The sequence below is a fragment of the Alligator sinensis genome, unplaced genomic scaffold (assembly GCF_000455745.1).
Source record: "Alligator sinensis unplaced genomic scaffold, ASM45574v1 scaffold1086_1, whole genome shotgun sequence".
NCBI lineage: Eukaryota > Metazoa > Chordata > Crocodylia > Alligatoridae > Alligator > Alligator sinensis.
The window spans coordinates 51,231-63,769 of record NW_005842600.1 but is presented as its reverse complement, the minus strand read 5'-3'; the positions used below and the strand labels follow the sequence as shown (position 1 = coordinate 63,769).

At 50.0% G+C, this 12,539-nt stretch overlaps 1 protein-coding gene across 2 annotated transcripts in view; it reads left to right on the top strand.

The window, feature by feature from the left end:
* The window catches only part of IGF2BP2 (insulin like growth factor 2 mRNA binding protein 2), a 114,282-nt gene that overhangs the window by 77,124 nt on the left and 24,619 nt on the right, over positions 1-12,539 (top strand). For both annotated transcript variants that reach the window (XM_014524361.2, XM_006032977.3), the window contains exons 5-9: positions 4,043-4,315; positions 7,210-7,344; positions 9,022-9,144; positions 9,536-9,671; positions 9,956-10,084. In XM_014524361.2, coding sequence (XP_014379847.1) covers positions 4,043-4,315; positions 7,210-7,344; positions 9,022-9,144; positions 9,536-9,671; positions 9,956-10,084 — 796 coding nt within the window. The remainder of the gene's footprint in view (positions 1-4,042; positions 4,316-7,209; positions 7,345-9,021; positions 9,145-9,535; positions 9,672-9,955; positions 10,085-12,539) is intronic.

Below are 12,539 nucleotides of genomic sequence, written 5' to 3'. Positions count from 1 at the left end.
GCAGGACGGACCCTGACGCCGCCCCCCCCCCCCCCCCCCTGCCACAGGCAGGAATGAATGCTGGGTTCACAAGACCCCAGATAGGTGATCGTCCAACCTCCTCTTGAATTTGCCCAAGGTAGGGGAGAGGACCACTTCCCTGGGAAGTTGGTTCCAGATTTTGGCCACCCTAACTGTAAAAAAAATGCCTTCTGGTCTCTAACCTAAACCTATTCTCCATCAGCTTATTACCATTGTTCCTTGTCATCCGAGGTGGCGCTGGGGAGAAAAGGGCTCTACCTATTTGCTGTTGATCTCCCCTGATGAGTTTGTAGGCAGCCACCAGGTCCCCCCTCAGCCTCCTCTTGCTGAGGCTGAATGTGTTCGGGTCTCTCAGTCTTTCCTTATAGGGCCTGTCCTGCTGCCCTCTCACCAAGCAGGTGGCCCTCCTCTGAACCCTCTCCAGGCTGGCCACATCCTTTTTGAAGTGCGGCGCCCAGTACTGGACGCAGTACTCCAACTGCGGCCTGACCAAAGTCACATAGAGGGGGAGGATCACCTCTCTGGACCGGCTTGAGATGCATCTTTGGATGCATGACAAGGTATGGCTGGCCTTGCTGGCTGCTGTCTGGCATTGGTGGCTCATGTTCATCTTGGAGTCAATAATGACTCCAAGATCCTTTTCCGCCTTTACTTGCTGCATGTAATGTACCAGAGCATTGTTTGATACATAGATATTCTCCATAAGAGTCAGAAAAGCTCCATCTTTAGTCTCCGATTAAGTCTATTGGAAGAACCTGACAGAACGTCTTGATTTCTGTCTTTTTTTTTTTTAATAGCTTAAGTCCGTTAACCCCAAGGAGTGGTTAGGTCATGTATACTGAGTGACTTTAACTTAGGGCATGATTCTGCTACTCTTACTTGCACTGCTTAGCCCTTTACTCCATGAGTAGCACCTTTGAAAACCAAAGGGCTGCTTGTGGCATCAGGTCCTGAGGAGGGTGAGAGCAGGGGTCAGAGCTGGGACCTTTGGAGGTGAGATTCACATACAGAAGCTGTTCTGTGTCAGCAGTCCCCCGAAATCACTGCTCCTTAAAAAAAAAAAAAAAAGACTATCTCAGGAGCCTTATAACCCAGCAGGATCGCGTCCTTCCCAGCTTGGTTCCATGTGCTTCCACCTGCTGCCCACAGTGCAGGCTGGCTGGCTGCTCCCTCGCTTTCCAATAGGCTCCTCCTTTGCCCTCAGCTCTGTCAGCACCATCGCCTCCGTTCACAACTCCCTTCCTACTGGTGCGGCTGGAAAACAGCTCCCTGCCTCCGCAGCCTCTGCAGTTTCATTCACCAACTGTTTTTCTTAAGAAGCTGTCCCCTTTCCCCAGTGCTTTCCTGTATTAAAACTGTGCTCTAACGGATGCTGCAGATTTGATATTGTCAAAGAATGCTCAGCTAGGTCTCTACATGTTTCTCCTTTGCTTTAAATAGCAAGGTTGTCCAAGCTGTGCCTTTAGCTATCTTCTCCAACGTGCTCCCATCCATTTGATTTTGGGAAAATGCTGTAGTCATTGTCAATGGATCCAGATGAAGCAAGGGGGTAAAACAGCTCCAAAATAATCCACTCTAGCAAACCCCAGCCTGTGGTGGTCTGGTCCCATCCTTTCTCCTGCAGATAGGGGAGGGCTGCTGCTGCCTGTCCAGAGGAGAGGAATTTGTCTCTGTGCTTGAGATGTTCAGAAGCCCCCCACCACCTCTGAGCAGGAGCCATGGAGCAGCCCATGCAAGATCATTATTAGCAGGATGTAACTGGATTCTCAGAACAAGGTAGGTGAGAGTGAACACACTTCTCACCTAGTTTGCTCAGAGAGGTTGCAGCTGAGGGAGGCATCCAGTTCACTATAAAACAATGCCCTTCTCTAACGTCCTTCTGGTCCACAGCATCCTCACTGCTACAGTCCAGCAGGGTTTCATGATGGAAGGTGCAAGGCTGTGTGGGGACAGCACAGCTGGCCCCTGTGACTCTGCAGGGGAGGATGGGGCATGCTTCATTTCCAGGGGCATGTTGCCAATGCATATTGAATTTCCCAGGGTACTTTTGAGGATGCAGCATTTGGTTGGGGGTACAGCCACCAAGGGTAGAGATGGAGCAGGAGTCTGACTTCTGTGTGCTCCATCTGGTCCCAGGAGCCACCCTTCTTTCTTCTGACAGTTATGTCTCAGGGGGTTCTCCTCCTGCTGCTGTGTTCCAGCCTCTCCCTCAGTGGTGGGTGCCCTGGAGCCCCTGCTGATTAAGAAGGTATAGTCCTGGTGGGGGCGAAGAGCAAGCTACTGAGTCAGAATCCAGGCCAGTGCCCCCTTTGTCCAGCTCCACTGACTTTGTCTACACCAAGCATCAGCTAGCCCAAGCCGCAGTGTCCATGTCCAGCCCCAACTACGGGGGACTAGAGTATGCAGTGCCCGGATATGGGGTATGCAAGCCTCCTGGCCAAGGAAGTTTGTCATGAGCTGCAGAGCCACCTTTTTGGGCATCTAGTGAGAGCGCTGAGTGGGTGGGTGGATCTCCGACAGCAGGGCTTGAACCTAGGACTCAGCAACACAGCTAAGAGGGCCAATTCTGGTAGCCAAGATGAGTCCAGGTCTGTAAACATCTGTATGTGGCTCATAGAGGGCACCACACACCTCAGGACATACTGTTTTTACCTGAGGCATTCAGATGTCTCTGAATTACTTTTCCCAAGAGAGGTTAAGGCCAGAGGGGTGGGAGATATTAGGTCTCAATTTAGGGCCATCTGTGATTTTAAAGGAACAGCATGGACTGGGTTAGGACTGAGCATGTGGGTATCCGTGAGCAGATGTCTGATTTGGCAGGCTGGATGGAGAGGGAGTTGGGAGCAGGGGTCAGCCACTGTGGCCTGGTCAGCTAAATGGTTCCTTTTCTGGAGAAGAGTATAAAGAGCATTGCTTGGGCATCCAGGGATGAAGTCAGGAAGGCCAAAGTGCAATTGGAGTTGCAGCTAGCAGGGGACGGGCAGGGTAACAAAAGAAGTGTATGTCAGTAACAAGAGGAGGAGCAGGGAAAGTGTGGGTCCCTTACTGAATGGGGGAGGCAACCTTGTGACAGAGGATGCAGAAAAGGCTGAAGTGCTCAATGCCTTTTTCACCTCGGTCTTCACAGGCAAGGTCAGCTCCCAGATTTTTGTATTTGTCAGCACAGTTTGGGGAGGAGGTGAGCAGGCAACTGTGGTGAAAGAATAGGCTAGGAACTATTTAGAAAAGCTGAATGTATACAAGTCCATGGGGCCAGACGGGATGTACCCAAGGGTGCTCAGAGTTGGCTGACATGATTGCAGAGCCACTGGCTATCATCTCTCAAAACTCATGGCTATCAGGAGAGTTCCCTGATGATTGGAAAAGGGCAAACATAGTGCCCATATTTAAAAAAGGGAAAAAGAGGATCCAGGGAACTATAGATTAGTCAGCCTCCCCTCAGTCCCTGGAAAAATCTTGGAGCAGTTCCTGAAGGAATCCATTTCTAAGCACTTGGAGGAGAAGGTGACTAGGAACAGTTGGCATGGATTCACCAAGAGCAAGTCATGTCTGACCAACCTGGTTGCTTTCTAGGATGAGATGACTGGCTTTGTGGAAAGCAGTGGATTTGGTAGCATTCTTCAACTACCTGAAGCGAGGTTCAAAAGAGGATGGAGCTGGACTGTTCTCAGTGGTGGCAGATGACAGAACAAGGAGCAAGGGCTCAAGTTGTAGCAAGTGAAGTTGAGGTTAGATATTAGGAAGAATTTTCTTACTGGGAGGGTAGTAAGGCATTGGAACAGGCTACCCAGAGATGTGGTGCAAACTCCATCCTTGAAGGTTTTTAAGACCTGAGCAGACAAAGCCTTGGCTGGGATGATCTAACTGGGGCTGGTCCTGCTTTGAGCAGGGGGGTTGGACTAGATGTGACCTCCTGAGCTCCCTTCCCACCCTCATTGTCTATGATTCTAAGATACCCCAACTTTGGAGCTCTGCAGCTGGGTCACGGCCTAACAACCTGGTTCCTTTCTCTGCTTTCCAGAGCAATTGAGAAGCTCAGTGGCCACCAGTTTGAGAACTATTCCTTCAAGATTTCCTACATCCCGGATGAAGAGGTGAGCTCCCCTCAGCCCCTTCAACGATCCCGCCGTGGGGGACACTCTTCCAGGGAGCAGGGCCCCTCCCCGGGGGGCTCCTCACAGCCCAAACAGCTCGATTTCCCACTGCGGATGCTGGTCCCCACGCAGTTTGTTGGTGCGATCATAGGAAAGGAGGGCTTGACCATAAAGAATCTTACTAAGCAAACCCAGTCCAAGTAAGTACCTTGAATGGTTTTGTTTCCTTCCACAGGACTCCGTGTATAGCCTGTAGGTCCCCAGCATACCTCATATCTGGGTCCAATGCAGAACAGATTATTCTGTACGACAAAAAATGTTTCATTTTTTGTGACTTTTGGTCAATTGCGTTTTGTCTTGTTTTTATTTGTAGGAGGCATTAGTGGAAGGTAGGGAGCAGGGAAGGAACAGTGCTTGGCCACTGGCAATTATAGCATATCTGAGCCAGAACTTCCAGCTCGGGGAGTTGGGCCCTGAAATAGGAAGCCTGCTTCTCAGAGGTGTTGAGCTGGCACCCCTTATGCTTACTGTCCCTTTGCCACCAGGGGATGGACTGTGTCATCCATTCCCAAACTCCACCCTGGGGTGGAGCAGCTCCTTTGCTACCGGTGAGTTAGCAGGGGACTAAATGCAGCAGTTTAAATCTAATTCATGTCTGATCAAAAACTGTCTCCTGGCTCAGATGAGCTCATGAGGCCACGTGATTTGGAGTCCCTTCTCAAAATGGGTCAGTAACTGGGGCCCAGGCCTCTGATAAATGTATGTGGGATACTTCCAAGATAATGCAGAGTCCAAAAAGCCAGATGCTGCTGACACCCAGAAGTGGAATGCTACAGTTTGCAGCATTGAATGGTTCTAAGGAACACCGAAAGCCCTGGGAGGAGCACAGAGCAAGTGCCATCTCACCAATCCTGTGACCAAGCACACAGCATGTCTTTGGAAATGTGGGAGGCTCAGAGAGATATCAGAGCTCAGTTCTCTACCCAGGAAATCATAGGTATTGAAAAAAAACAGCAATCCTGGAAACAAGGAGCAATGCCTACCTGGCCTTTTGCACAGAGGGCACACGTCAAGACGAGATACAGGCGTGCTGGAGGGCAGCTTTCGATCAAGTGTGCATTGTCTTGAAATGGATGTACTGTGAATAGGTTGCAGTTCCTAGGCTCTGATCCAGATTTGACACTTTTTTTCCTTGATCTAATCTTTTGTTTTCAAGAAGTGTTTTCCTGCTGGCGATATCTTTCAAATGTATCGCATTAATGTTTGTGAATGTATTTAACTCTGGTTTCCTTCCCATTTTTTCATCCCATGTTGGTTGTTTCCCAAGCCTGTTAGTGTTTAAGCCAAAGCTTTGTTCTCCCAAATCCATTGTCATCTCTCACATGATCGTACCAGGACACAGGCATTCTCACATAGAAACAAGCTACATAGTTCATGTGGAGTGTCCCATTTCTGAGACGTGCTTCAAAAGGAAATAGACCCCAAGAAGACACCAGCTGGGGCAAAATTTCTTGTGGACTCTGAAGTCTACTGACTATCAGTAACCCTGATAGTGTTAGCCTGGCAGTCATATCAGCAGATGCCAGTACCGGATCCACTAGGGTCCCCACACTAACCCAACCTGCAGTCGTATAGTTGAGTTGTCCAGTTTACTGCAGGTATTTTGTAAGTTAGTGATCATATTGGGATCCTGGAAAAGAGGTGATCCTGTTTACAAGACAAATATCTCAGCTGCTGCTAAGTTATTTAAACCTTGTGAGGGCTGGGACAAGCTCCCCCTCCCCATACCAAGAGCAGGATCCAGCCTCTTGTTCTTGAAGGTGGAATGGCACGAGGTGGCTCCCACACACTGGCCAGCAGAGTTGAGCTACATACGGAGGAGGGAGATACCTGCTGCACCCTTCTTCATAGGTCTGCCCCAGCCCCAGATCAAATGGTTCTGCTGCTCAGAAAACAGATCTCTAGTCTGAGCAAGTGAGAAATAATTAATGAATTGCTTAATTGGCCAGGGGCATTTTGGGGTACTGGGTCTTCTTTTGGAGAACACTCAATTTCATCTGCTCCTGGAGGATATCTAGGCTAGCCTGTTCCATTGTGGGAAGTCATTTTGTGTCTGTGGCATCAAGACCATCCATGGCAATGGATGTCAGAACTGTAAACCTAGGATTCAAGCTCTACTGAAAGAGGAGCTGGTATGTGAAGGGTGAAAGCTCTTATTAAACTCCAAGTGCCTTGAAGCATACAAAAGCTTATAGAAAACCACAGGCCAGATCCTTTTCTTTGTGTGTAGTGTTTAAGTTGTCTAAACATGAACATTCCCCCGCATGATGCTTGGTGTTGTAATTTACAGAGGGAGGATGTCCTGCATTTTACTAATTCCTAATGAATCTATTTGTTTTTAACCTATCGCTTGTACTGTTGGAAAGAGAGGTTTTAAGTAGCAGCTGTAAAGGTACCCTCCCTGCTCTTGGGCAGCAGAACGGGGAAGTCCTACCATGTTGTGGCTGTGGATGCAAAAGCCAGCAATAATGCCAGTCAGTGGGGAGAAGGGAATCTCTCCTTTGTTTCTGCAGAATGTATTCTGGTCTGACCTGCATTGGTGCAGCTCCTTCCCCTCAATCATTTGCTTTGATGCCCCAGGGCAAATGAACCCAGATCTGGAAGACAAACTTGGGCAGAACCTGAACTGAAATTGCTTTGATGCCAAAGCCTCTTGAAACCATATGTTTGTTATAAACTGCTTTAGGTTTGCTCAGAGCAGAGCCACTAGTCACCCAGAACATGGGCCAGGTTCATTCCAGAGGTTTAGCAGGCCTTGAAACCAGCCTTTCCTGACTGCTGAGCGTGTCTGGTGAGGGTTTCATGGTCTTGCAAAACTATAGGGACAAGTCCCTGTTCCAGCTGCCTGATACCACCTTCAGGGGGAATTGATGCTGAGCTGGCTTCAGCTGCATAATGGTGAATTCCTGGTTTATGGTTACTTTCAGATTGTAAAACAAAGAGATGGCTTTGCTTTTTATGCTTTGTTAAAATGCTTCTTGACAACATCAACCTGATGCACAGTGCTTTCTCTGTGCTGCTTCTCTCGCTGTAGGGTAGACATCCATCGTAAGGAGAATGCTGGTGCTGCAGAGAAGCCAATCACCATCCATGCCACCCCAGAAGGGTGCTCGGAGGCATGCCGCATGATCCTTGATATCATGCAGAAAGAAGCCGATGAGACTAAATCGTAAGTATGCCACCTGCTTTACTCGCCTCTACAGGAGACTGCCACACACCCACACCCAGGAGGGGAAGGAGGCAGACAGAGATGATGAAGAATTAATTCATTTTAATCAAATACCTATGGAAAAAGGCAGTCAGCTTAGAAAATACATCTCCAGAGAGCCAAAAGATGGATTGCGATAGACACTGCAATTGCCCTGCGAAAGAGGCTGGTTTGGTTTGATACATCTGTCTATTTAGAAAAGTTATCCAAAGTCATGGATATTAGATCATCATTTTGGGGGAGATATATCTGCCTTGGAGTCTCCCTTTCTATTATTTTCCTCCCCCTTTCCCTCTGGACCAAGAGGTGATAACCATAGCTGCTTGAAAACTTTTTGTTGACTTTTTTCAATGAAAAGTCATGATTCAAAATGAAAATTGTCCATTAAGTTATTGTTTCACTGAAAAAACCTATAAATGTTTCAAAGCAAATGACAATTTTTCATTTGATTAGAACTTTTTGTATGGAAAATGCCTATCAATTTTTGACCAGCCCTGCTTGCAATTGGTGTTTCAGAATAAGGCATATTTTGCCTTCCCCTCCTGCCATAAACATTTAGCTAAAGGAGCTTTCTCTATTTTCTGTCAGTACATAACAAAAATCATTTAGACTGTTCACATGCTAAAGAATCAAAAATATATGGGTTTTGCAACAGAAAAGAAAATGTCACTATGATTTTTTTTTTTGACTTTTTTTGTAGACTATTATGGTCATTTGAGAATTTGCACATCTTTGTGAATGCACAGCTGGAGTGCTACAAAGTATTTTTCATGGGTGTCAGAATTTTCTAAATAGTTACATTTCCATCAATAACTTCTCACATTTAGCAGCCTTGTTAAAATGCATGTAAATATATATCTCGGTGTTGTGGAGGCAGGGGGGCCCTCTGTGAGAAGAGTCAGTCCAGAAGGGGGTCACCCCCATGCTCTGTTGCGCTACATGTTCCTTGGCTTTATCTGAGAAATGTGCATTTCTGTAGGCTCATCCAAAACAGTCCTTTCATGCCAAGAAAAATTGTCCCTCATTAGGCAGATCTCATTGGAGATAAAGCAAATGTCTTACTAACCCTGAAGGCAAATCATTACATTGAAATGGGACCCCCTGCTGTCGGACCAAACTGTGCTACCTGAGCTGGCAGCACCATGATGTTAAAGGAGCTAAATGTGGCGGGTAGTTAGAACTGTTTTCAAATCTTCCTTTGCCTCCTTTCCTCTCTCGTAGGGCTGCTGTCCTCTTCCAGGACTGATGAGAAGGTCATGACAGCATAGGGAGTTTTGACCAGGCCTGCTAGCCTGATGGAGAGAAAAGCTAGCATTTTCCCTGTGATTCTACAGAGGTCTCCTCTGGGAGGGAGGGAAATAGGTACCATATTTTCAGCCTCCGTTCATGCTCTGAGCTGTTGTAGATATTGTGAGGATCATTTTGACGTAGAGTACCTGGCTGTGCCCCTAAAACACCCCTCAGTGTCTGTTGTTTGTGCCTGTGTTCAGGAAGAGGGAGGGCTGGGTAAAATCCAGAGGAAAACTGAACCTGAAGGATGCTGAGGTGCCAGAGCTAAGGGGTTGGGGGGCCCTGCCCCTCGCATGCTGAGTGAAAAGAACATGCAACATAACACTGAATGCCTTGTGTTTCTCTTAGAGCTGAAGAGATTCCCTTGAAAATCTTAGCCCACAACAGCTTGGTTGGGAGACTGATTGGCAAAGAAGGACGAAACCTAAAGAAAATTGAGCAAGACACGGGGACCAAGATCACCATCTCTCCGTAAGTGCCGATATCCTGGTGGGTGCTGAGGTGCCCAGCAGAGAGCTCCTGGAGGTTGGCTACTGGCTGGCTGCAGTGGCTTGATGCAGTCCTGGGCTTTTTGCTCTCCTTTTTAGGAAGAGCCATGGCAGGGATGTGTTGGGAAGATTTGGAATGGACAAATAGCTCCAATCACTTGTTCCCACATGTGCTGCCTTACACAGAAGGCCAGCAGCACTGGCCAGAGGGGCAGACTGGGGTCTGTAGGGTATGGCTCTCCATAGCTGCTGAGAGGAGAGGGCTCAACAGAGCAACTTCTTTTGGTCCTAGCGGGATGACAAAAGCTGCTTGTTCTTTCTGTTGTTTGGGTTGAGTGAGGGTTCGCTGACTGTTTTTTCATGTAATTGGCTAGTTTACAGGATTTAACCATTTATAACCCTGAACGGACCATCACAGTGAAGGGCAACATTGACGCCTGCTCCAATGCTGAAGTGGAAATCATGAAGAAGTTGCGAGAAGCCTATGAGAATGACATTGTGGCCGTCAGCGTAAGCTCCTATTCTTGCTGCTTCCACCCTTTCCTACAGGGGCCTCAGACCTTCAGAGCCCTAGCCAGAGCTGGCCTCAGTGAGACCAGGCCACATATGGCTGCAGGGGGGTTTGCAGCCATGGAGAAGGCTGTTGTCCCCCCAAAGGCAATGTAGGGCAGGCCCTGCCATATTGATGCTGTTTGGCCAGGACAGTAGAAGTCAGCTCGGTATTTTGCCTCTGTGGTTTTTCTCCTCTGTTCATTCCGTGTCTTCCTGTTTCCATCTTCTGTCTACATTTCTAGCAACAAGCCAACCTGATCCCAGGGCTCAACCTTAGCGCTCTTGGGATCTTCTCAACGGGATTGTCCATGCTTCCCTCTGCAGCTGGGGCCCATGGAGCTGCTGCCACTGCCCCCTACCATACCTTTGCGGTAAGAACTTAGCAGGCTTGGCCTGTGTGCGCGTGTGTGTGGTGGCAAGAGATGCTACAGCTTTGCAAGCTTGCATGAGAGGCACAGAGAAGATGTTCATTTCAACTTCTGGTGGATAGGCCAATGTCCCTTTGTTGCGAGGTTCCTGTGGGCACTCTTGTATAAGAACACTGGACATCCTGGCTAGGGACAGACATTACACATAAACCAGTTTAAGTGATCAGAAATTGGTTTAAACTAGTAACAGAACAGACATTCAGTACACATAAACCAGTTTCAAAATGACCGAAACTGGTTTGAGATAAACCTGGTTGAATGTAGCATCAGACTTAACTGATTTGGCTCAAACTGGTTTATGCAATTTCTGTCCCAGACCTCTCCTGGTTTAACTTAAACCAGACTCCCCCACCATCCTGGCATATGCTCTGGTAGGGCTGTGTGAAGCTTCGGTTACTGATTTGACTTGGCGGAGATACTGCCCGATTCGGCAGCTGAATCTCTGAATCCGAATTGAATCAGGAGAGCCTTTAATCTCTCCAAATCGAATCAGAACCCTCTGAATTGATTTGGAGAGATTTGGAAAGATTCAGTGATTTGGACACAGACACAGCTTTAAATGTTTTTTTCTACATACCTCAAGGTACCAGGTAGCTCGTGAATTCTGAGATGGTGGGGTGGATGGAACATCCCATGGGAGTGCGGGTGGGTCCCCAGCGTGGTCAGCAGCAGACCTGGAAGCGGACCAAAAGCACTTCCGGGTCCACTGGGGAGTACGTGTGGGGGACCCCCCATGGCCCCTAGCTCGGTGACTGGTGCCTCCTGGCTCTGGGGAGGCATCTGGGGTCCCCCTGAGTGCTTGGTGGCAGACCTGGAAGTGGACCAGAAGTATGTCCACTGCCAAGCCTGTGGGGGGCCCCTCTGCACTTCTGTGGGATGCTCCATGCACCCCAGCATCACAACGTTCACGAGCCGTGCCTGGTACCTCGATGTATGTAGAAAAAACATTTAAAACTGTGTTTATGGCCAAATTGCTGATTATCTGAATCAGCATCAAATCTTCAGATCTGGATTTGGCCGAATCGAATCGGGACAGTGATCCGAATCCAACGAATTGAATCACTGTCCCCAGTTCAGGCCGAATCTGAATCTGAACTGAATACAGCCCATTTCGCACACCCCTACTCTCTGGGCTGGGCTCGCTGTTCCAGTCCAGAAGGGCTGGCCCCGCCTCTCTGCTCCCCAGCCAGAGCAGGGACAGGCAGGGGTGGGGGTCTGCCCGGAGTGGGGTTTAATTCCCCCCTGTCTCCCACCAGCAAGAGTCTGCTGGGCGCTCCCCCCTCCCTGAGGCAGCAGTAGGGCACCATGGCACCTGAGGCAGAGGGGGGCTGGGAAAACGGTTAGTCTCCCCTCTACCCACACTGGCAGCCGGGTCTGCTCGCTGTCGCTGCCATGTTCGCTCCCTGTGGGGGAATAAGCCCCCTGCTGTCCTCTCCACCAGACACTGGAGGGAGGGGGAATAATCCCTCCCTGCCCCTCCCAAGGGGCCCTGCCAGCCGGTGTGTGGCCATGCTCCTGCCCCATCGCTGCAGCGGGAGGGGGCAGGGCCTTTATGACAGGGACTGCTGCCCCCAAGAATGTCGCAGAGCACTAGCTTCTTTCTGGTGGGGGGATGTGCTGTGGGATAGGCAGAGCAGAGGCAGCGTCTGCAGCGCGCCAGAGCCCTCCAAGCCCCCTGCAGTGCCACCATGCTGCACTGCATCTCTGCCGGTCCCACAGTGCAGCCCCCTGCTAGGAAGAGGCTCACACTTTGGGGAACTGTGATGGGAACAGCTCCTGTCAAAGTCGCTCCCACCTTGCTCCAGCAGCTGGGTGGAGATGGGGCCAGACACTGCCAGCAGGGCCCCTGGGTAGGGCAGGGAGTGGAGTTATTTCCTGCTCTGCCCCTGGGGCACCACAGCCAGGTCTGCCTGGCCTGGCCACAGCTGCTGCTCTGTCTTCACTTAAGGTAGCGTCTGGCAGAATAAGCCCCCTCCTGCCGGGAGGGGGCTGGCCCCGAGCACAGGCTGATCGGCAGCTGTGGCCGGGCCGGGCAGACCCAGCTGCAGTGCCCCGGGGGCAGAGCAGGGAATAAACCCACTCCCTGCCCCTGCCTCCCAGGGTTGTGCCGGCAGTGTCTGGCCCCGTCAACGCCCAGCTGCTGGAGCAGAAGCGGGCAGTAGCCCTGCCACAGTTTTCCCAAGCGCTAGCCTCTTCCCAGTGGGGAGCCACACTGCAGGGCTGGCAGAGCTGCTGCAGAGCACAGTGGCGCTGCAGGGGGCTTGGAGGGCTCTGGCTCAGTCAGGACACTGGTGGTTCAGCACGCAGCCCGCCGCAGCTTTGCCTGCCCCAGAGTGCAGCCCCCCGCTGGGAAGAGTCTCGTGCTCTGCGACATTATGACAGGGGCTGGCGGCCCCCC